At 42.7% G+C, this 21,396-nt stretch overlaps 1 protein-coding gene across 1 annotated transcript in view; it reads right to left on the reverse strand.

Annotated features, from left to right (window-relative positions):
• LOC108704553 (potassium voltage-gated channel subfamily C member 4) overlaps positions 1–20,126 on the reverse strand; it is a 57,466-nt gene extending 37,340 nt beyond the window's left edge. Inside the window, exons 1-2 of the mRNA XM_018241133.2 lie at positions 17,607–20,126; positions 7,683–8,616 (exon numbers count right to left, since the gene is read on the reverse strand). Coding sequence (XP_018096622.2) covers positions 7,683–8,616; positions 17,607–18,218 — 1,546 coding nt within the window. The 5' untranslated portion in view covers positions 18,219–20,126. The remainder of the gene's footprint in view (positions 1–7,682; positions 8,617–17,606) is intronic.
• Between the last annotated feature and the right edge of the window lie 1,270 nt (positions 20,127–21,396).

Below are 21,396 nucleotides of genomic sequence, written 5' to 3' on the forward strand. Positions count from 1 at the left end.
AAATTTGTACAGGAACTCCTGTTTGTTTTTGGTGCCCATAATCCCAATTGGACAGATATGTTGGTTGTACTCAAACATGTCTGCGGTCCAGGAGATTTCCAACATTTATTGTCCAAGATGAATTGGAACCATAACCCTGCAGATCCAGCAGAAGTAGGAAACCAATTACAAACCCTTGAAAGCACTATAGGCACCATTTTTCCAGAAGCTTCTTGGGAAACAGTTTTTACATTTAGCCAAGATACCCAAGAATCTGTTGTTCAGTATGCAGCCAAGTTTAAAGATAAAGTCATTGCCTGTGGCGGACCTGCTGCCCTAACGGATGAGGGAAAAACAATGTTAATTTCCACTGCCTTTGTGACAGGGTTGTCGAGGGACCTTAGGGATAAGCTCAGCATCAATTGCCCTGCGTGGAAACATAGGAAGTTGGAAGAGATATTTGCCATTACCACTAACCTGGAGAATAGCTGCCCTAAGCCCCAACAAGTTCTACTTGTGCAGCAGCAATCTAACAACTTGCAGAATCAGTCCCAGCCTCCCAAACAAAATTACAACAACAAAAATAACAGACGGCAGAACAGAAATTATCATGGGAAAACTAAGAATGTCATCTGTTATAATTGTAACAAGCCTGGGCATGTAGCAAACAATTGCAGATCCCCAAAGGGAGCCCTTCCCCCAGCAGGGAATACATCCTCTACCCACCCAAATGCATCCCTCATTAACCTTGATTGAAGGTGCGAGGCAGCCCCGGTACCAATACTTACAAACACTTCTAACCAACACCCAGACCCTCTCATTGAAGTTTTTATTAATTAATTACCTTTCCCATGCTTAGTAGATACCGGAGCTTCCCGCTCAGTTTTGAAAGCTGACCCACAACTGCCATTATCTGGCAATGTTGTTACGGCAGTGGGAGTAGGAGGCAACCCTATCCCTATGGCAGAAACAAGCCCAATGGAAGTATCCAATTGGCCCTGTGTCTACAAAGGCTGCCTTTCTGTTAAGTGCCTCTACCCCCGACAACCTTATAGGGAGGGACATTCTATGTAAACTAGGGTGCACCATATACTGCACTCCGGACGGAGTGTTTGTGTCTGTCCCGCCTCAACAAGTGTTTGAGACGACCTAGACTCAGCAAATCTTTTGTCCCTCAAAGAAATGTCTAAGAAGAGATATTCCATCCCTCCAGAATTACAATGTGTTCCACATGATTTGTGGGCTTCTTCACCAACAGATGTCGGATTGATGTCTTCCATCCCACCTGTGTCCATACAAGTTGACCCAAGGGCCCCCCTGCCCAAAATTCCACAGTACCCACTGTCTAGGGCTCAGATAGAGGGGATTCGCCCAGTCATTAAAGGGTTACTTGAAAAGGGAGTGTTAGTTCACATGATCAGCCCGGTTAATACGCCAATCTTGCCCATTAAAAAGCCCGGCAAGAATGAGTGGCGATTTGTTCAGGATCTCAGAGCAGTTAACAAAATTGTGATTGCATCCCACCCGGTAGTGCCAAATCCCACTACTATTTTTAGCCAGATTCCACCAGATGCAACACACTTCACAATTTTAGATTTAGCTGCTGCATTTTACTCTGTGGAAATACATCCTGATAGTCAGTACCTTTTTGCCTTTACATATGATTCACGCCAGATTTCCTGGCGCCGCCTTCCCATGATCTATATATCTAGCCCCACGTTGTTCAGCTCTGCTCTCCGGCAACTGCTGGATTCCTGAAAGGCCCCAAAGGGTTCGGTCCTTGTACAGTATGTCGATGACCTAATGTTAGCCTCAACGTGCAGAGAGCATTGTGTAGAAGACACTGTGAGTCTGTTAACCTTTCTCCATACAGTTGGCTGTAAAGTTTCGCCAACTAAATTGCAGTTTGCTGCTCCTAAAGTCACCTATCTAGGGCACTGCATCTCACATGGCATACATCACATTACTACTGATCGCATTGAGACGGTGATACGGTGCAAACCACCACGCAATCAAAGAGAACTCAGAGCCTTTTTAGGACTTGTGGGTTATTGCCGTCAGTGGATTCCTAACATGTCTGCATTAACAGCCCCGTTATTTGACCTTACAAAGCACACAGCGCCCACTCTTGTGCAGTGGTCCCCTGAAGCGTTAGACTCCTTCAACGCCCTAAAGGAAGCCCTGGTATCTGCACCAGCCTTGGCACTTCCAGATTACAAAAAGCCATTTTCCCTTTTTGTACATGAGAACACGGGCCACGCAGCGGTGGTGCTCACCCAGAGACACGGGGATAAACAGAAACCTTTAGGCTATTATGCTAGCCCTCTCGACCCCGTTGCAGCAGCACTTCCAGCATGTTTAAGAGCTGTAGCAGCAGCTGCTGTGTTAGTGGAAAACACTGCACCCATTGTTATGGATTGCCCCCTCCTGTTGCTTGTGCCTCACGCTGTACATGCTCTCTTACATGGGAATCTTACAAAGCACCTCACGGCGGCTCGTCTTACAAGATATGAGCTTGCGCTGTTAACCCCTCCCAACCTAGTCCTAATGAGGTGCAATGTTCTCAATCCAGCTACACTGTTACCAATTTCTGAACAGATTGATCCAGAGGAGGTGCCACATGAATGTTCGCTCGTACTCGAGTCTGAACTTCACCCTTTCCCACACCTCTCTGACACCCCTTTGCAGAATCCAGATTTTGTGATGTATGTAGACGGCTCCCGCCTCTATGATGTAATTATTTCTGCAGCTCTGCCGTCCCATCTGTCTGGCCAAGCTGCCGAACTCATTGCACTTACCGTAGCGTGTCAACACGCTAGCGGGTGCACTGCGGATTTGTTTACGGACACCCGGTACTCTTTTGGGGTGGCTCACGATTTTGGGGTGCTGTGGCAATAGAGAGGTTTCCTGACCTCTTCAGGTAACCCTATACAACACGGTCACCTCATAGCACAGTTGCTACAGGCTATCCAACTGCCCAAACAGGTAGCTATTATCAAATGCCAAGCCCACACCGGATCCTCTGACCCTGTATCACAAGGTAATGCCCGTGCTGATGCGGCAGCCAAGCAGGCAGCGTTATATGGTACTGTGTTTGAAGCATTTATTGTAAAGGAACCTTCTCTACCTGTTCCCTCTAGTGCTGTATTAGCAGCCCTTCAGGACCAAGCAGAACCTGAGGAGAAGGAACGTTGGCTTAAAGCCGGATGCACACAAACTCCAAGCGGTGATGTTTCTGTGTGGCGCTTAGGTGATCGCCCTGTGGCACCCCGCTCTCTTCTGCCATATTTGGCCGCTGCCTCACATGGTCTCACCCACATTTCAAAGGGGGGAATGTTTGATGGAGTGACGAGAGTGTGGTTTTCCCCCGGTTTCTCGTCTACTGCAGCCAAATATGTACGGGCATGTCTTATTTGTGCTCAACACAATCCCGGGAAGACCGTTCCTACACCTCTTAAACACTTGCCTAAAGCAATGTACCCATTCCAAATCTTGCAGATAGACTATATTCAGTTGCCTAAATGCCGTACCTACGAATATGTACTTGTATGTGTTGATCAATTCTCTGGCCCATTGTAAAAGCTTCGGCTGCAGCTACAGCTAAAAAACTGATTGCAGAGATTGTTTGCAGATATGGACTGCCCGAGGTATTATCCTCTGATCAAGGTACACATTTCACTGGACAGGTAATGCAATTAATCTGAAAAGACATTGGGATTCATCAAATGTTTCACACACCTTACCATCCCCAAGCTAGTGGGAAAGTGGAAAGACTAAACGGTGTCATTAAAAACAGACTAAGTAAAGTATGTGCAGAAACTAAACTTATGTGGCCAGACGCATTAGGTATAGTGCTTATGTCTGTCAGGCACAATCCCCAAAGACTGACTTAACTCTCCCCACACGAAATATTGTTTGGGAGACCAGCCCGCATGGCTCAATACTTTCCTCCTGCTGATCTTCTTTGCATGAACTATCGAAGAATGACTGAATATGTTACTCAGTTACATAAAGAACTGACCAAATTGCATTCTCGAGTTTATTCTTCGTTGCCAGATCCGGCTGATGTTCCAGGATCGCATGCACTCACTCCAGGATATTCGTCCTAGTGAAAAGGCACGTTGCCAAAGCTCTTCAGCCCCGCTGGGAAGGACCATTCCAAATACTTCTAACCACAGAGGCCGCTGTCAAAGTTGAAGGAAAAGCACATTGGATCCACGCTTCTCACTGTAAGAAATCTCAACTTCCACCTGCGGTGTAAGTGGGGGGGGGGGAATTGTAGGACATAATAACGCCTCTTTCCCTCCACCACCTAAGTCCCAGGGACCCTAACGTGCAGTGCTAAAGACGTAGGTCCCCATCGGGTGAAGATCTCCAGCAACACCATCATGTCTCTGTGGGCCAGATGCTTTGGTTCAAAGCCAGATAAAAGACTTATCATCTGTGTCTCTGTACTGCACATCATTATCTTCGTTGCCGTGCTGATGACAGCACTCATAAAGCCTGCAGTCAACGACAACTCACAAGTCAACAAAACAGCAGCCTCACCAACATTGGAGGCCAATGTGTCGTCACCAGATAAGGTTAAGGTTGTCAAAAGAGACCTATATACTCAACTGTTTGAGCCTAATGATAATGCTCTTGTTAAAATGCATGTTATGGCAGCATCCACACTAAATATTACTGATTGTTGGATATGTACACATTCTCCTTTTACAGCTCGCAGTATGCCATACATAGCAGAATCTCTATCCCCTCCAGACATAGTTAACATGCCACGGGGAAATTTCACACTTCTTCAGTATAACACCACAGTAATCCCTATGGCAATATCAGAACTCAGTAAACCACCAGTAGTGTGTTTTAATAAAACTATGTCACCCAAGGATATTGGTAAGTCGGTACACCTATGTGCTGAGGGAATTTGTATTAACATCTCTGCAAATCATCTCCATTTAGGTGATCTGTACTGTGAGTCAGCCTCACTAATACTGGATAAGTCCAGCATTGACGGAAGGAATGGTTCCTATTTCACAGTTAATTGCAGTAACCCTTTTGCTAAATGCATGTTAAGTACCGATATGCTGCTAAGACTCACCTACCTCATAAGTTTCGATCTTCCTTACACTTTACCTTCTCCTTATTACTTTGTTTGTGGTAAGCGTGCTTATTCTTGGCTACCCATGGGGTATGTTTGATCACTAGGTTGCTTCCTCCGACCTGGTACATGGCAGCAGATATAAGTCCAAAATTATAAACTTCGCAAGGATCGATCAAGACTGCAGGTTAACTGCTCAAACTTAGTGTTTATTGTTTAACACAACATGTTTCGAGTCTCGTAGGACTCTTTGTCACACTTGACAAAGAGTCCTACGAGACTCAAAACATGTTGTGTTAAACAATAAACACTAAGTTTGAGCAGTTAACCTGCAGTCTTGATCAATCCTTGCGAAGTTTATAATTTTGGACCTATTCAGCAGCACACACGGCGGAGGTGCATCACAAGGTTTCGACTTTAAAAGTGTTTTTGCAGTTTGTTTGAGGTAACAGCACCATTTGTTTTTTGAGGCAGCAGATATAAATATAGCTCAAATTCCAGCACACTTTCTAGCTAAGCGTGCAACTAGCAAAGGTAACGCCAGAGCTCTTTTTGACATCCCCTAGGTTAATAGATGCTGCATTAAGAAGGCCTTTAGCCTTATGTCTGATTTGTCATTGTTACTTGATAATATTACAAATGAATACGACGACACCTTCAAGATAGTCAGTCATGAACTGCAACAGTTGAAGAAGGAAGTTATTGTTTAGTTTTAGATTTTCTTACTGCTAGCCAAGGAGGATTATGTACAGTAGTAAAGACAGCCTGTTGTAATTACATAGCTGATACATATAATGTAGAAGACGCTATCGACAAGCACCTTCGAAAGGTTGAGCAGATGAAGGATAACTTTTTGACCAATCACACGGAACAATCCGTTTTTGCCTGGTTGGACCCATCCATGTGGTTCCAAGGCATAGGTGCTTGGTTTTCTAAGATTTTTCATTTCATCTTGTATGCTCTTGTCTGTGTTGGTGGCCTTATTCTAATCATCTATTGTCTTCCTAACATCCTTTATTGCTGCTGTTCTTGCTGTACCTCCTTACTGACTCGCTTCTCTCTCAAGGCTGATCCGTCTAAGCCAGTTTTTTTCTATCCTAAGACGACTAACAGTCAGAAGTGACTTCATTTAATCATCACCATTTATCAACATTATATACCACATGTATTTTCACGTATTTTGTGTTCACAGCATTTATAAGGTATGCTATAGTTACTTTTGTTTGTTTTGTATTATGGTTGTCAGAACAACTGACAAAACGGGGGATTGTGGAAGGAAAAGTCTTGCAGGCCCTGTATGGTCCCTCACATTCCTAAACCCCCCTCCATGGTGGACTGAGCAGTTTCAAAGTGCCCATGGGGCCCTTCTAGGAACTGTTTCAAGACTACCCAGGAGACAGTGTGCCATCCGAGAAGGTTCTTATCAGTAGTCTGTTATGTTATCCTTTTGCTTCTACCAGGTGCCCTGGCCTTGAAGCTCTCCCACTGTGTTACTCCCTTCCTTCACATAACTAGCTAACACTAGATAATTGCACACTGAGACACTATGACAGATACCTGTCAATACTCCCTATCCTCCTTAGAGAGGCCATCCCCATTGAAGTTCCTCTCTCGAAGGGTATATAATGTGTGGTCTTTTCTTTGTTCTGGAGTAATGTGTTATACTCTGTACAGAACCCACGACGCTCGTGTATGTTTATTATATAATTAATAAACTTCCTCAACCTTCTACTTCAGTGATCTCCAGTCTTTGGATTATTCCCTAACAAATGTGAACCACCCCTTTAACTATGTTTCAGGAACAAAATTGAAAGACAATACTATTAATATTTCTGTTTAGCTCCAAAATTCCATTTTGAAAAGATACAATTGTTCTAGTATTTTGAACAGCAACTTGTACTTTGTTTGAAACACAGTCTTTATAAATAAGTCTTTACAAACACAGTTGCTAAAAAAAAAGTGGTGTTGGCCATAGAAACCAATCAGCATTTTAGATTTGATGAGTCTATTACCAGATGCAAAATGGAAGCAAGGATCTGATTGGTTGCTATAGGCAACTGAATTGGTGCAATTTAGCACAAATGGGCATACATCAGCACCCACATTAGTTAAAAAGATTTATATCTGCAGAGCATAATAACTCAATTTAGCTTGAGTGCGGCTATAACAAAATATTGGTTTGTGTAGGTCCATACCAATTTAACTTATGAAAATAAATATGTATTTAAACTATGAAACAGAAAAATTTTAAACTGTAAAGAATCCATATATAGTTTTTTTCAAAACACTGGGATTAATTCACATATCACACTAAAGAAAAATAAATGCTGCTGGTAAAATTTTCAGACAGTTACACAAAATATTGAACAAAGAAAAGCAGCTACAATGATGTTGCATAACAAATGTATGAAGTCTTGGTCATTGATTTCACAGCTCTGTAACCACATAATACAGTGAATATTTGTGATTCATATAAACAAATCAAGAAAGGTAAAGAAGTAATTTGCTTATCTATAAATTTGTATATGTTTTTCTTTTTAAAACCAACATATCCAGTATCTGATTTCCCTTGAATGTTACTTCTTTTCAGATAATGGTCTCTTACCTGACCTCTTTTTCTCTGATAACTCCTCAGTAGCCAATGGACAGGTATCACTCTGTGTGCTGTTTCGATGAGAGTAGTCCTCAGATTTAAGCGTTATTTGAGAGTCTATCTCGGTAGTCTTCGGGACATGCTTTTTTTTCTTCTTTGGAAGCTTTTGTTTAGCCATAGCCAGGGAATAATACATTCCAAAATTATTTACAATAACAGGCACTGGCATGGCAATGGTGAGCACACCAGCCAAGGCGCATAAGGCACCCACCAGCATACCAGACCAGGTTTGTGGATACATATCTCCATATCCCAATGTGGTCATGGTCACAACTGCCCACCAAAAGCCTATAGGGATATTCTTGAAATGGGTATGATTACTTCCACTTGGGTCTGTAGGATTTGCACCAATTCGCTCTGCATAATAGATCATGGTGGCAAATATAAGCACCCCCAAAGCCAAAAAGATAATGAGAAGGAGAAATTCATTTGTGCTTGCCCTGAGCGTATGTCCCAGAACCCGCAGACCAACAAAGTGCCTGGTCAGCTTAAAAATACGTAAAATCCGGACAAAACGAACAACCCGTAAGAATCCTAATACATCCCGTGCAGCTTTAGAAGATAACCCACTCAGGCCCACCTCCAAGTAAAATGGGAGGATGGCTACAAAGTCTATTATGTTCAGAAGGTTCTTCACAAAGAACACTTTGTCTGGACAGCAAATAATTCGGACAAAAAACTCCAGAGTGAACCAGAAGACACAGACCCCCTCGATGTAAGTAAGTATTGGTTCTGTCTCCATCTCCCTCACCACTAAAATCTCAGTTATATTCCCATCAGTCACTGTCTCTGTAACGTTCCTGTTCACAATAAATGACTCGTGGGTTTCCAAGCAGAATGTTGTGATGGACACAAGGATGAAGAAGAGGGACACAAAAGCAACCAGCTGTAAAAAAAGAAGAAAAAAGCTGAACACACACTAGAAAAAATATTAAATTATTAATCTAACTAGTCATAGTGATAGACAGTCACAGACATGATTTTATTTACATTATGACTGCTGTCAAAAACACACAGTATATTAAAGGAACAGTTCAGTGTACAAATTAAAACTGGGTTAATAGATAGGTGGTACAAAATAAAAAAATGTTTCTATTATAGGTCGTTAACCAAAATGTAATATATAAAGGCTGGAGTGAGAAGATGCATAACAGAACAGAACACGACTTCCTGCTTTTCAGCTCTCTAACTCTGAGTTAGTCAGCGACTATAAGGGGGCCACATGGGACATAACTGTTCAGTGAGTTTGAAATGGATCCTTACCATCCTTCGACCAATAAACGTGCAGGGAAGATCCCCGCTACACTGGCCTGTGTTGTTTGGCTAACCTTTTTTACAGATATCGCTGGGAGAGGCGCCGACCCCTCCAGCCAGCACCGGGCAACTATCATCAGGAGAGACCCAGGGGATATTAGGTATATGTTTTGCTCCTTAGCATGCAGCTCAGATTCAAAAGCAAAGTTTTTGACCCATATGGCCCCCCAGAGTTGCCACCTTTTTGTTTGCCCAACTCCTGCCGGGTAACGCCGGGGGTGGACCGGGTGACGTTGGAGGTGGGCCCGATGACGTCACGGGCGTGACTGGTCATGTGGCGATCAGCAATTGGCTGATCACCATGCCATTACTGTCACCAATATCCGGGTAAAAACCGGACAGGTGGCAACCCTACACCCCTCAAGTCACTTTGTTTACTGCCTGGTAACCAATCAGTCAAAAGTAGTGTTCTCCAACCTTTATACATTACATTTTTGGCTAACTATATTGAAAAAAAAAAATTATGTTCTTTGTTATCATGATAGACCAACATTTAGGGGCAAATTCATCAAGGGTCGAATATCGAGGGTTAATTAACCCTTGATATTCGACTGGGAATAAAAATCCTTCGACTTCGAATATCGAAGTCGAAGGATTTTGCGCAAATACTGCGATCGTACGATCGAAGGAATAATCGTTTGATCGAACGATTAAATCCTTCGAATCGAACAATTCGAAGGATTTTAAACCACGATCAAAGGATTATCCTTCGACCAAAAAAACTTAGCCAAGCCTATGGGGACCTTTCCCCATAGGCTAACATTGGGTTCGGTAGCTTTTAGGTGGCGAACTAGGGGGTGGAAGTTTTTTCTTAAAGAGACAGTACTTCGACTATCGATTGGTGGAATGGTCGAACGATTTTTAGTTCGAATCATTCGATTCGAAGTCGAAGTCGTAGTAGCCCATTCGATGGTCGAAGTAGCCAAAAAAAGACTTCGAAATTCGAAGTTTTTTTACTTCGAATCCTTCACTCAAAGTTAATGAATTGGCCCCTTAGTTTACACTTTATATTGTGTACTGAAGTGAAAACAATGTTTGTATAATTAGGGATTCAATTAACTTTATGTCATTATAAATCACCTGAACTATTCTTATAAGTGATGTGCAGGCCGATCCGAAGCCAGCAGGTCGGGTGGATTCAGGCTTTCTTCCACACAAAGTTTGCAGGCCATGGGTGGAAGCAGGCTGAACTTTAGCCTGCATACACCTCGGCCCCGACCATCTAGTGCCCGAATTCCGCCTGGACATAATGGGTAGGGTATATTAATAGTAGCACGCTGCGGTTTAGGGTCGGCAGCAGGTTCTCCAGGGTCGGGTGCGGAATTAGTTTTTTGTGACCCCCACATCACTAAACATGCTTAGTGATGGCTGTTACAATCGGTGCATAGTGGTGTTCCAAGTTTTCTGTTAAATAAAAGCACATTCAAGATCTTCAAGTTTTTTCAAATTAGAAAATTTCAAACTTTGATTAAACTATCCCAATGTCATAAATAAAAAACTTGCCATAGCATTACACACCTGTAAAAACCAGAAAGACTGAATCTTTAAAAGTTACCTTTTGTCAGTCTTCAACATAAGTTTCCCCTAAACCAGGGGTTTTAACCTTTTTTCAATTTTACTGTTACAACAACAGAATACAATAAACAGAAGCGCAGTGTGTATGTGTAGGACCCATTTCTTTTAGACAAAAATTCGCCGCTGGCAAAATGTCGCTGATGCCCATTAAAATCTATGGGCGTCAAAAAAATGTTGTCGCGCGGCGAAATTTTTTTTGACGTGCGTCTTTTTATTTTGACGCACAACCCCATACAAGTCTATGGGCGCCATTTTTTCTGCAAAACAAGGCAAAATAATTCGCCCATCCCTAAATAGCCCTTTTAAATGCTAGTGTTTTCATCTGTTTAATGTAAATTCTGTTTCAATGCTGATCTTCCCTCTATTGTCTTGAGTTTGTGATCGTAGTAAAGACCATGATGAATCATCTTGCTATGGCTCGGTATTGTCACTCCTGGGATGTTTATACAGCCCTCGCAACTGCTGGCCACTTCCTGAGTGTGCGACTGAGGTAAGCTACCCAGGTCACACACTCAAGCAGCCGCCAGCAGGCGTGAGGGCTTTATAGCTGACCTAATAGCAAGACCGAGCCGCAGCAAGCAGGATGAAGAGCCGCATGAGGCTCCGGAGCCTCAGGTTGCCTACCCCTGCCCTAAACAATGCACAAATCCATCCATCCCATTTTCAGCTGCCTGCTTTCCTATACTGTTCAAAACAGCCAGTGGCACTTAAGAGTCTACATTGTATAATTCCAGCCAATCACTATCTGCTGGGTGGACAGCTTGGTGGACCTGAAAGGAAACTGTAGATTATCTTTCCCTGTGTGAAAGCTTGATAAGCTACCCACATCCAGTTATGCTTCTGGAGACATGCCCACAGTTAGCCTAGGCATTGCCTGCCCCTTCCCAAGTGGTTAGTGTGCATGATTTGAGCTCAGAACAAAGTGATACCACCCCTCTCAGATTTAGCAGCACCTGTTCATTGACAGGCTGGGGGGGATTTTTTTTAAGTTTTTCATAAAAAAATGTCCACCCTTGATAAGAGCATTTAGGAGCCTATATAATGTGCCTAAGCAACACATTCAAGACAATCTATAAATAACTTCAATAATTTGACCAAATTTAATTTAATTTAGGTGACACATATTACCATTAGTTACATAATTAGGCCCGATTTATGATTACTTGTCCTCTGGACTTGTGCAATCAGTTATAGAAACAACGTATGAGTTTCTGCACTTAATCACATTTTCTATTACTGTTTACTTTGGCTTACTACCGAACTGATTTTAAAAGACTAAAGTCGAGCTTTTTGGGTTTTGTTCAAAAACCCATTTAGATCCTCCTGGATTTATCGTCTGATACCATTGACAAATCCATTTAAGTGGAAAGTTTTCCTTCCCTTCATGCAAACTATTTAATAGCTTTCTAAATAATCCTTCTGTCTCCTGTGTTAACAAACCCTGTGACCTTTCCCAGTAAGGACAGTGCTGGCCTGCTCATGCCATTGTTACACTCTGCACGTCACACTGGAATTTTTTATATTGCATATGTGCCATAAATGAAAATCTGAAAATGCATCTCCAGTGCACATGCATGAGCCTAAAGATGGCCATACATAGGCCGATATTGGTCTGCCGACAGACCAAATCGGATCAGCCCGATATGTTCCACTTCAAGGTCGTCAAACAAGCAGATCTCTGCGTGTATGGCCACCATAAATCTGATGAAAAATATGTGGAAAATTTATCACGAAGGTGTAAAATTAGTTTTTCTTCAAAGCACAGGCCCAGAGAAATTAACCTTTCTTTGTCCCTTAAAATAAAGTATTCAAAGTATGCCTTGTGCCATCCTTTCTCCGATGGCAGAAGTATGATCTGCTCCAACCCGCCCCGTCTTCAGTATGCTTGGAGAGGCATGGGATCAGGCTACAGGAGACAGATTTCAGCAAGGAAATGCCTACAGGAGACAGATTTCAGCAAGGAAATGCAAAGCTATGCCATTGGCCTTAGTGTATACATTATACAGATTACTTAGCATAACACCATAGCACAACAGAGCTACTGTAACAGAAAATTAATTTCCCAGTGCAAGCAAAAATCTTTATATGTTTTGTAGTTTTTTTTCGACACTACTTTACATATGATTATAAATTGTTCTCAGGTATAAGTAAATATTTTTTTTACCCTGAAAAAAATTTCCTGAAACTGATACATTATCAGATGCATAGCAATTAGCAGCATCGAAGGGAAAATCGAGACCATAAAGGGCCGCATAAAAAGATATCCCTTTATGAGGAGTTTAGTGTTCTCAGTATGCGCTTATAAATAAAGTAATAACAGGCCCAGATTTGTGGGAAGGCCACAAAGGCCTGGGCCTAAGGTGGCAGGAATTCAGTGACAGCATGATGCATCTAAATTTGTTCCGGAGCCCTTACAAAATCCCAGCACTCTGGGCCCTGTTATAAATGCTAGTTAGAATATTGTGCATGCATACACACGCTCAAACTTGTGGGGATGGAGGCAGAGTGGGTACAGGGACCCTGGCCTAGAGGCGCACAATTTAGAAATCTGGGCCATCAGTAATCATGGGGACCCATACTACTAAGTTAGCAGGGCCCTCCCTCAAGAGACCGTCAGTTTTTAGCTCATCGGTCATCTGGGCCGATGGGTGGTGGATCCTGCTTACACATAGAAGAGGACCCCCCCCCCAAAAAAAATCCCATGCACGCATAGAAGTGCCCATGATTTACCTCCGTCAAGCCAACACATTATACCAAACTCCACCCATTTCCTACTTATCAGTCTAGGAAATAGTGATGTGCGGATAAACCTGCATGTCCCACAGGTATCAGGCCGAGCTCTTCTTCCTGCTTTCACTGCTTGCCACCTTACACTGCTGGCTTCCGACTTCAATTTCCACTTCCACAATTTCCATAGTCTATAAAAGGAACCCAGAAGGTGGGCATGGGTGGAGGGAGGGTGAATTTGGCTTTGGGGTCGGCACATCACTACTAGGGAACCATTCTCAAATGGGCAGGTTATAAAAATGTATAAATGGGCAGCTATATATAAATGTGGGCAATATATACAGATATTACTGGTTAAATTAAGGAATATTGGCCTGGAACATGGCTAAAAGATAGACTACAAAGAGTCGTGGTAAATGGAACATTTTCTAATTGGACCAGTGTTGTTAGTGGAGTACCGCAGGGCTCTGTACTAGGACCCCTTGCTTTTCAACTTGTTTATTAATAACCTGGAGGTGGGCATTGGAAGTACTCTTTCTATTTTTGCAGATGATACTAAATTGTGTAGAACTATAGGTTCCATGCAGGATGCTGCCACTTTACAGAGTGAAGTTGGAAAACTGGGCAGCAAACTGGAAAATGAGGTTCAATGTTGATAAATGCAAGGTTATGCACTTTGGCAAAAATAATATAAATGCAAGTTATACACTAAATGGCAGTGAGTTGGGAGTTTCCTTAATTTAAATGAGAAGGATCTAGGGGTTTTGTAGATAACAACATTCTGGGCAGTGTCATTCTGTGGCTATTAAAGCAAATAAAGTTCTGTCTTGCATAAAAAAGGGCATCAACTCAAGGGATGAAAACATAATTATGCCTCTTTATAGGTCCCTGATTAGGCCTCATCTGGAGTATGCAGTGCAGTTTTGGACTCCAGTCCTTAAGAGGGATATAAATGAGCTGGAGAGAGTGCAGAGATGTACAACGAAATTGGTTAGAGGGATGGAAGACTAAAATTATGAGGGTAGACTGTCAAGGTTGGGGTTGTTTTCTCTGGAAAAAAGGCGCTTGCGAGGGGACATGATTACACTTTACAAGTACATTAGAGGACATTATAGACAAATAGCAGACCTTTTTACCCATAAAGTGGATCACCGTACCAGAGACCACCCCTTTAGACTAGAAGAAAAGAACTTTTATTTGAAGCAACGTAGGGGGGTCTTCACAGTCAGGACAGTGAGGTTGTGGAATGCACTGCTGGGTGATGTTGTGATGGCTGATTCGGTTAATGCCTTTAAGAATGGCTTGGATAATATCAAAGGCTATTGTGATACTAAGCTCTATAGTTAGTATAGGTATGGGTATATAGAATTTATGTAAAAGTAGGGAGGGGTGTGTGTATGGATGCTGGGTTTTCATTTGGAGAGGTTGAACTTGATGGACTTTGTCTTTTTTCAACCCAATTTAACTATGTAACTATGTAACTTTTAGTATGATGTAGAGAGTGATTTTCTGAGACAATTTGCAATTGGTTATCATTTTTTATTATTTGTGTTTTTTTAGTTATTTTGTATTTTATTCAGCAGTTCTCCAGTTTGCAATTTTAGCTAGTTGCTAGGGTCCAAATTACCATAGCAATGATGCACTGATTTGAATAAGAGACTGGGTTATGAATAGGAGAGGGCTTGAATAGAAAGATAAGTAATAAAAAGTACCAATAACAATACATTTGTAGCATTACAGAGCATTTGTTTTTAGATTACAGAGCATTTATTTTTAGATCGGGTCATTTGAAAGTTGGAAATAGCTAGAAGAGGAATAATAAATAAATAATTCACAAACTATACAGAAGAAAATATGAAGACCAATTAAAAATGCTTTGAATTAGCCATTCCATAACATACTAAGGGTGGTGGCAGTCAGGGAAATTAGTCGCCCAGCGACAAATCTCCTCTACTGCAGGCGACTAATCTCCCCGAACTGCCTTCCCGCCGCCAAGAATACAAATTGCCGGGAGGATCGATTCAGATTTCTGAAGTCGCCCGAAGTTGCCTCAGACAGGGAGATTAGTCGCCTAACAACAAATCTCCTCTAGGGTTGGCGACTAATCTCCCTGAACTGTCTTTCCGTTGGCAAGAATACGAATAGCCGGGTGGATTGCTTCAAAAGACATAATGAGCTCTGTATAAGCAAACCTCTATTCACCCCTTTGTTGCAACTGTTTTGGCTTACAGATAAATCCATTATGCAGTAGAATTGCCCTTGCCCTTGTAATCAAAGTATTTACCTGTCAAGTAACCAGGAATCGAAAAGCATTAAGTAGCTTCAGTTTTTTTTATTTGCTAAACAAAATAAACAAAACTATTGCTTTTCCATCACATGCACTATTAACTGAACTCATGCTGTGCAAGGGGATATACTGCCCCTTTAACTACATTATCTCTTTTTATATAGTGAAATGTGTCCCTATAACAGACAATAGTAACATTTTTCTATTTCATAAGTTCTTAGCTACTGATGTTGACCTCAGACATCGTGTATATCCTTTCCAAAAACAGTTAAGAAACCTATGGGTCAGAGTTATCAATATGTGAAATTAGAGTTTACCACAGAAAGAATTTTCTGTTCATTCATATGGGATTTTTAGAAATGTATTTTTTCAGTGGGTGAAAGTTGAAGTTCACCATTTGATAAATACACTTTTAAAAACTCTAATCTTACATTTTGATAAATCTACCTTTTGAAAGATATTTAGGGTAAGGTCACACTGGGAGATTCGGGGAGATTTAGTCGCCCGGCGACTAATCCCCTCTTCTTTAGGGCGACTAATTTCCCCAAACTGCTTTCCCCTGCCTTCCGCCTGCTAGAATGAAAAATCGCCAGCGGCATGGCACTCGCGGCTCTTTGTTTTCTGAAGTCGCCCGAAGTTCCCTCATTGGGCGACTTCGAAAAACTAAGTGCCGCGAATGCTATGCTGCTGACGATTTTTCATTCTAGCAGGTGGAAGGCAGGGGAAAGCAGTTCGGGGAGATTAGTCGCCCCAAAGAAGAGGCGATTAGGTGCAGGTTGACTAAATCTCCCCAAATCTCCCAGTGTGACCTTAACCTTAAAGGAAATATTTACCAAAATGGATGGCATAATATAAAGCAATAGGAAAAAAAACTGGTCTGGTTTAGCATATGAGGCTGGTCCAGGCCAAGCCGGCCGGCACCAAAGGAAACCCGGCTGGCCACTTCGCCCCTTTACTGGCAATATAATGATACGTGCACGCGGGGGGGGGGAGCCTGTTCAGAAGAGTACGCCAGAGAGTGCTGTTGGGGGTATGTACTTGTCGCTCCCACTTCATGATTCCTTAGGCACATGCCTCTTCTGCCTTCCCCTAGTTCTGGCCCTGATTTGAGGCATATGTATGTTCTGTAATGTAAACAGCATGCACAAGCTGCAGGGGCACCACAAATATTTTGGACACTCCCTATCAACATTGACAGAAGTACTTCAGCACATATTGTATATGGAGCTACACAATATTCAGGTACAAGGTGGTCTACTTTGCTTTCAAATGCCTGGAATTAGAGATCTCCACAGTATGAGGCCTACCCTTTACCTGATTTCTATGCAACTCCTATTATGTGCTCAAAGGAGTACAAAAAAAACTTGTAGAAACTAGTGTTTCAAATAAATAAAAGTATCATTTAAAAGCATGTTAGAACTGTTGTTGTTTCTGGTAAAACAACTAAATACTTTGACCGGTTTAATGGCTATACCATATGACTTGGCCTTAGAGCAGTTCATAAGATAACCAGTTTCACAGTTTGTTGGTTCAATTATCTTTGTACTAAATAGCTGGTTTATGGCATTATATGGAAATACAGTGAGTAGAAGTGTATTCTGGGTGTTATATAAGGTTTGAATTTAATTTGCACCACATATAATACCCAGTTGCAATAAGTAAGTTGCATGACAGTATAACTCACCAATTGTTTTAAAGGAAAACATCGAATTGGCTGCTATTGGTTAGTGGACAAACTTTGACACTTGTCACATTATGATGATGGTGGTGGTGGGGTGTTTGCTCTAATGCCCTCTTTTGTATTTACTTTTCTAAATAGACAGCGCTCACAGCGTAAATTGGGTATACACTGAGATGCCTTTTTGTGGTTGTGATATTAATAAACACAGAGCTCCCCAAATCTCCTTGTGAGGAAAAACTGGACACAAGGCCAAAAGAGCAGGAAGCACTGCCAGATACTGTTGCAAACTCACCCGAGCAGCCCTGGATGAATAGGGATCTTCAAACAGAGCCCAAATCTTGGGTTGCCAGACTTTCCAACAGCCCCTTGACCTGTCCGTCCTCTCCTGTATGCAGAACAGCTCTGGAGACGAACCTTTATTCTCTTCATCCCCATCATCAAGCTCCACATTCTCAAAAATGTCTAGAACCTCCTCAGCATCCCGGTGCTGACGGTAGGTCATCCAGCAACAGGGCTCCACGTCAGTCTCATCTATCCCCCAGAATGCCAGTTCATCTTCGAATAGGGGGCCGCAAATATCTGCCGGGCAGTGCAGCTTGCCTGTGCGGTAGTAATTGAGCACATAAGAGAAAATGCCTGGATGTCTATCAAAGAAGAATTCGGTCTGCTGAGAATCAAGTTCCAAGTTGCTGGAGGTGTCGGGGTCTGCCAGCCATGCCAGGCGTGTGCCGGGCAAGGTTCGTAAAGTGCTCTTATAAGTCTCATGCCGTGTACCCCCCACATTGATGGTTATCTTTCCAGAGTCTTCCCCCTTGGTTATCTCTTCTTTCAGACATGTTTTTGAGGGAGGTTTGTTCCCAGACTTGCGCCCACGATAGGATGAGACACACACCGAACTAATCATAGATTTCCTAGGGTGAGCGCCCGCTTCAGTCTAGGGAGCCTGGGTGAGACACTGCCTGGGGGTGTTGGGAGAGGTGGGGGGGAGGGGGCGACCTCCCAACAGGTGACAGAGAGCGTGAGTCTGGCGGTGTGGGGAAGGGGTGGGACAGGGATGAGGAGGAGTAATTCACTTTGAAAATTGGAGAAATCGCTTAAGCAATCAGAGGCAAAGAGGAAACAAACTGCCTGCCCTTCTTCTCAGGTGTTCTTGCCTGGCACGGTCCTTCCCTGCTAATGAGCAACCTGATCCCCTTCTAGCTAGCTGCTCCTGTCCTTTTGGATTCAACCTCTCAGGTACAGGGCAGAGGCTTTGTCACTAGCTGGATAAAGATCAGACTGTTCCCATCCCCTACAAGTAACGGCTTTTCTTCTAATTGTCTCAGCGTTGCCCTACACTTAGTGCTTGGTTAATAAGTTCTTCACCGAGATGCCCTCTTCACCCTGGCACTGAGCAGCTTCCTTTCCTTTCTCGGATCCTACTCAGTGTCAGAGCAGGTTCCCTGCCAGGGTGCTCTTTTTCTTGGGCAGCAGGATCTCTAATACAAAATGCGCTTGTTGCACCACAATTCAATCGCACCTTTCCTCTGGCTTCTGAATCAACAATTGGGCTCCCGCGAGGGCTCCGGATGGATTATACCCCAGTGGAATCAGATCAATGACAGCTGGATTACGCTGATCAATTTAACAAAATGCTCGATCGGTTGGTTTTCTCTGGTCACCCAGCAACAGAGGGAGACAGCGGGGCTGCAGGTCTCTCTGATCTTTCTACACAACTCTCTGATCTTTCCCAGTAGGAATAAGATTCCCTGCCCTGTCAATGTCACTCTCTCTGTGATGGTGTGCGATGGGGGTGCTGGAAAGCGTCACTCACCCCCAGATTTCGGAGAAGAGACGCAGATTGTCCTTGCGATCGGGACTTCGCAGTGAAGCAGCAGGTGGAGACAGGCGTTTCTCCCAGTAACCCCTTCAGCCCCGACGTTTGCCATTTATGAACACTGGGCGGTGGGAGGTACATGCGAGGAAAATCGATAGAAAAAGGGCAGAGTGGCAACTCTTTCTCCTGTGCTTCACAAGTCTATAACGCGTTAATGGGCAGAGGCCATTTGGATTTTGGAGGACACATGGTAAATGCTTACATTGGATTGGAGCATAGGCAGGGCGCAAGGACGAGGGCAACAAATGAAACAACAAACTCCGATTTCAATCATCGCTTAATCGATCGAGCGGCACCCTAATTTATTATAATTATAAAGTAATATTCCTAACAGAAGTAAGGTCGGTAGTGAATCCCCTGTTTTACAGGTCATGTTTAACTAAATGACTAGCAAGCTCAACTCAGGCAACAATAGTACTCTCCATAGCGAGACAATAACGATGGGTAATATCATTTTAAAGTAACGAACTTTTAGATGTAGAACTGCTGTAAATTGAAACTCTAATTTTCAGTTTTTAAAGGGGTGAATGAGGGGCCGCAGATTGAGCACTGCAGTCTGATACAAACTGCAATGTTTCATATCTAAGACCTAAGGATTCTGTTCTGACATTACATGGTATTAATTTGTAATACTACTGCTACCAATATCCGCTGAATATGGAATAAAAAAAAAAGAAAAAAAAAAATATATTGCAGCATTTTGTGCCTAAACTAATAATATGAATCAGGTTTAATTAGGGTTGCCATCTGGCAAGAATTTGACAAGCCGATAAAATTGAGGCTTTATGCCAATTTTACTAATAGGAAAGAAGTAGAGTTAGAAAGGCCAGTATGGATGGAAATTGGCCTGCAGCGATTCCCCATATCCTCTTGTCAATAGCCCTAAGTTTCCTCGTGAGGCAACTTCGGGAGACTTCGGAAAACAAATCACGCAGAGTGCCATCCTGCCGCTGATTTACATTTTAGTCAGCAAGAAGGCAGGTGAAGCAGTTCGGGGAGATTAGTCGCCCCGAAGAAGAGGAGAGTTGTCCCAGGGTGACTAATCTCCCTGAATCTGCCTGTGTGCCCTGACCCTTAAAGACAAGTTTGGCTGTGATCATATACTAGAGTGGTTAGCAACGTTATTCACAGTAATGTATTGCAAAGGGAAATTCAGCTTAATGGAGAAGTAACATATACTTCCTAAATTGTGTCCATATACATTGTGATTCTAAGTGCTCCCCATGGGGGTTATGTGAAAAAGTTTCAAAGTTTTCAGCAACTCTTAGTAGCAAATCAAATGTTTGCATTTCCAGTGTGCACATGATACAGCTTATGAGGAAGGATGGGCCCATAGGTGCTTAGCACAACTACTGTATACGTAGGTGCAAGGAGCATATTTCACCAAAAATAAATAGCATCAATAAGCTGAATATTAGTGCGACTGCACTTGCAGCTACATTTATAAATATGCCGTACAAACTTATTTAGGAACTAAAGAGCAAACATGTGTGCATTAAATAGAGAAAGTAGCCCTTTTTAAACACAATGGGGCCACTACACAGGCCTTCCCCCCATTCAGCCGCATCACCTTAAATCCCGAATGGGCCCTGCTGCCCTGGGTCCAATGCAATGTGGTGCGCTTGGGTGGGTGGCTGTTTAGCCTCCACTTCTGTGATTGTCACAAGAAGCATGTGCATTGAAAGCTGACCTGTGTCCTTCACAACTTTGTAATAGTATTGGAGCACATTGGGCCTCCTACACAGGAGCCAATGGTTGGCTCCTGTGTAGGAGGCCCACTGTGCTCCAATACTATTACAAAGTTGTAGGAGGCCCACTGTGTTTAAAACGGTTTCTCTTGTAATCAGTACTGTTATACTTGTGTATATACACACACTCCCCTACATATGTGCCAAAACAAAGTCTGCTTTCACTTTCATAAATAAGGTGTAAGGTTCAAAGTACAAGGTATACAGTTGTCTTAAATTGGCCATAGACATGCAGATTATAGCCTATGTCGGACAAACAATTGTCTGTGCCAATCTTTCAACCTGCAATTTACCATTCAGATTAATATAAAGTAGTAAAGAGAACAAATGACAATCATACAAAATTTATGTCTGACCAAAAGTAGTGACTATGTCCCATTGATATTGTCAGATACAATGCACAGATTTTATTGGTAGCCAATATACATCTTTTAATCTGTCTGATCGACTGAAAGACA

The sequence above is a fragment of the Xenopus laevis genome, chromosome 2L (genome assembly GCF_017654675.1).
Source record: "Xenopus laevis strain J_2021 chromosome 2L, Xenopus_laevis_v10.1, whole genome shotgun sequence".
NCBI lineage: Eukaryota > Metazoa > Chordata > Amphibia > Anura > Pipidae > Xenopus > Xenopus laevis.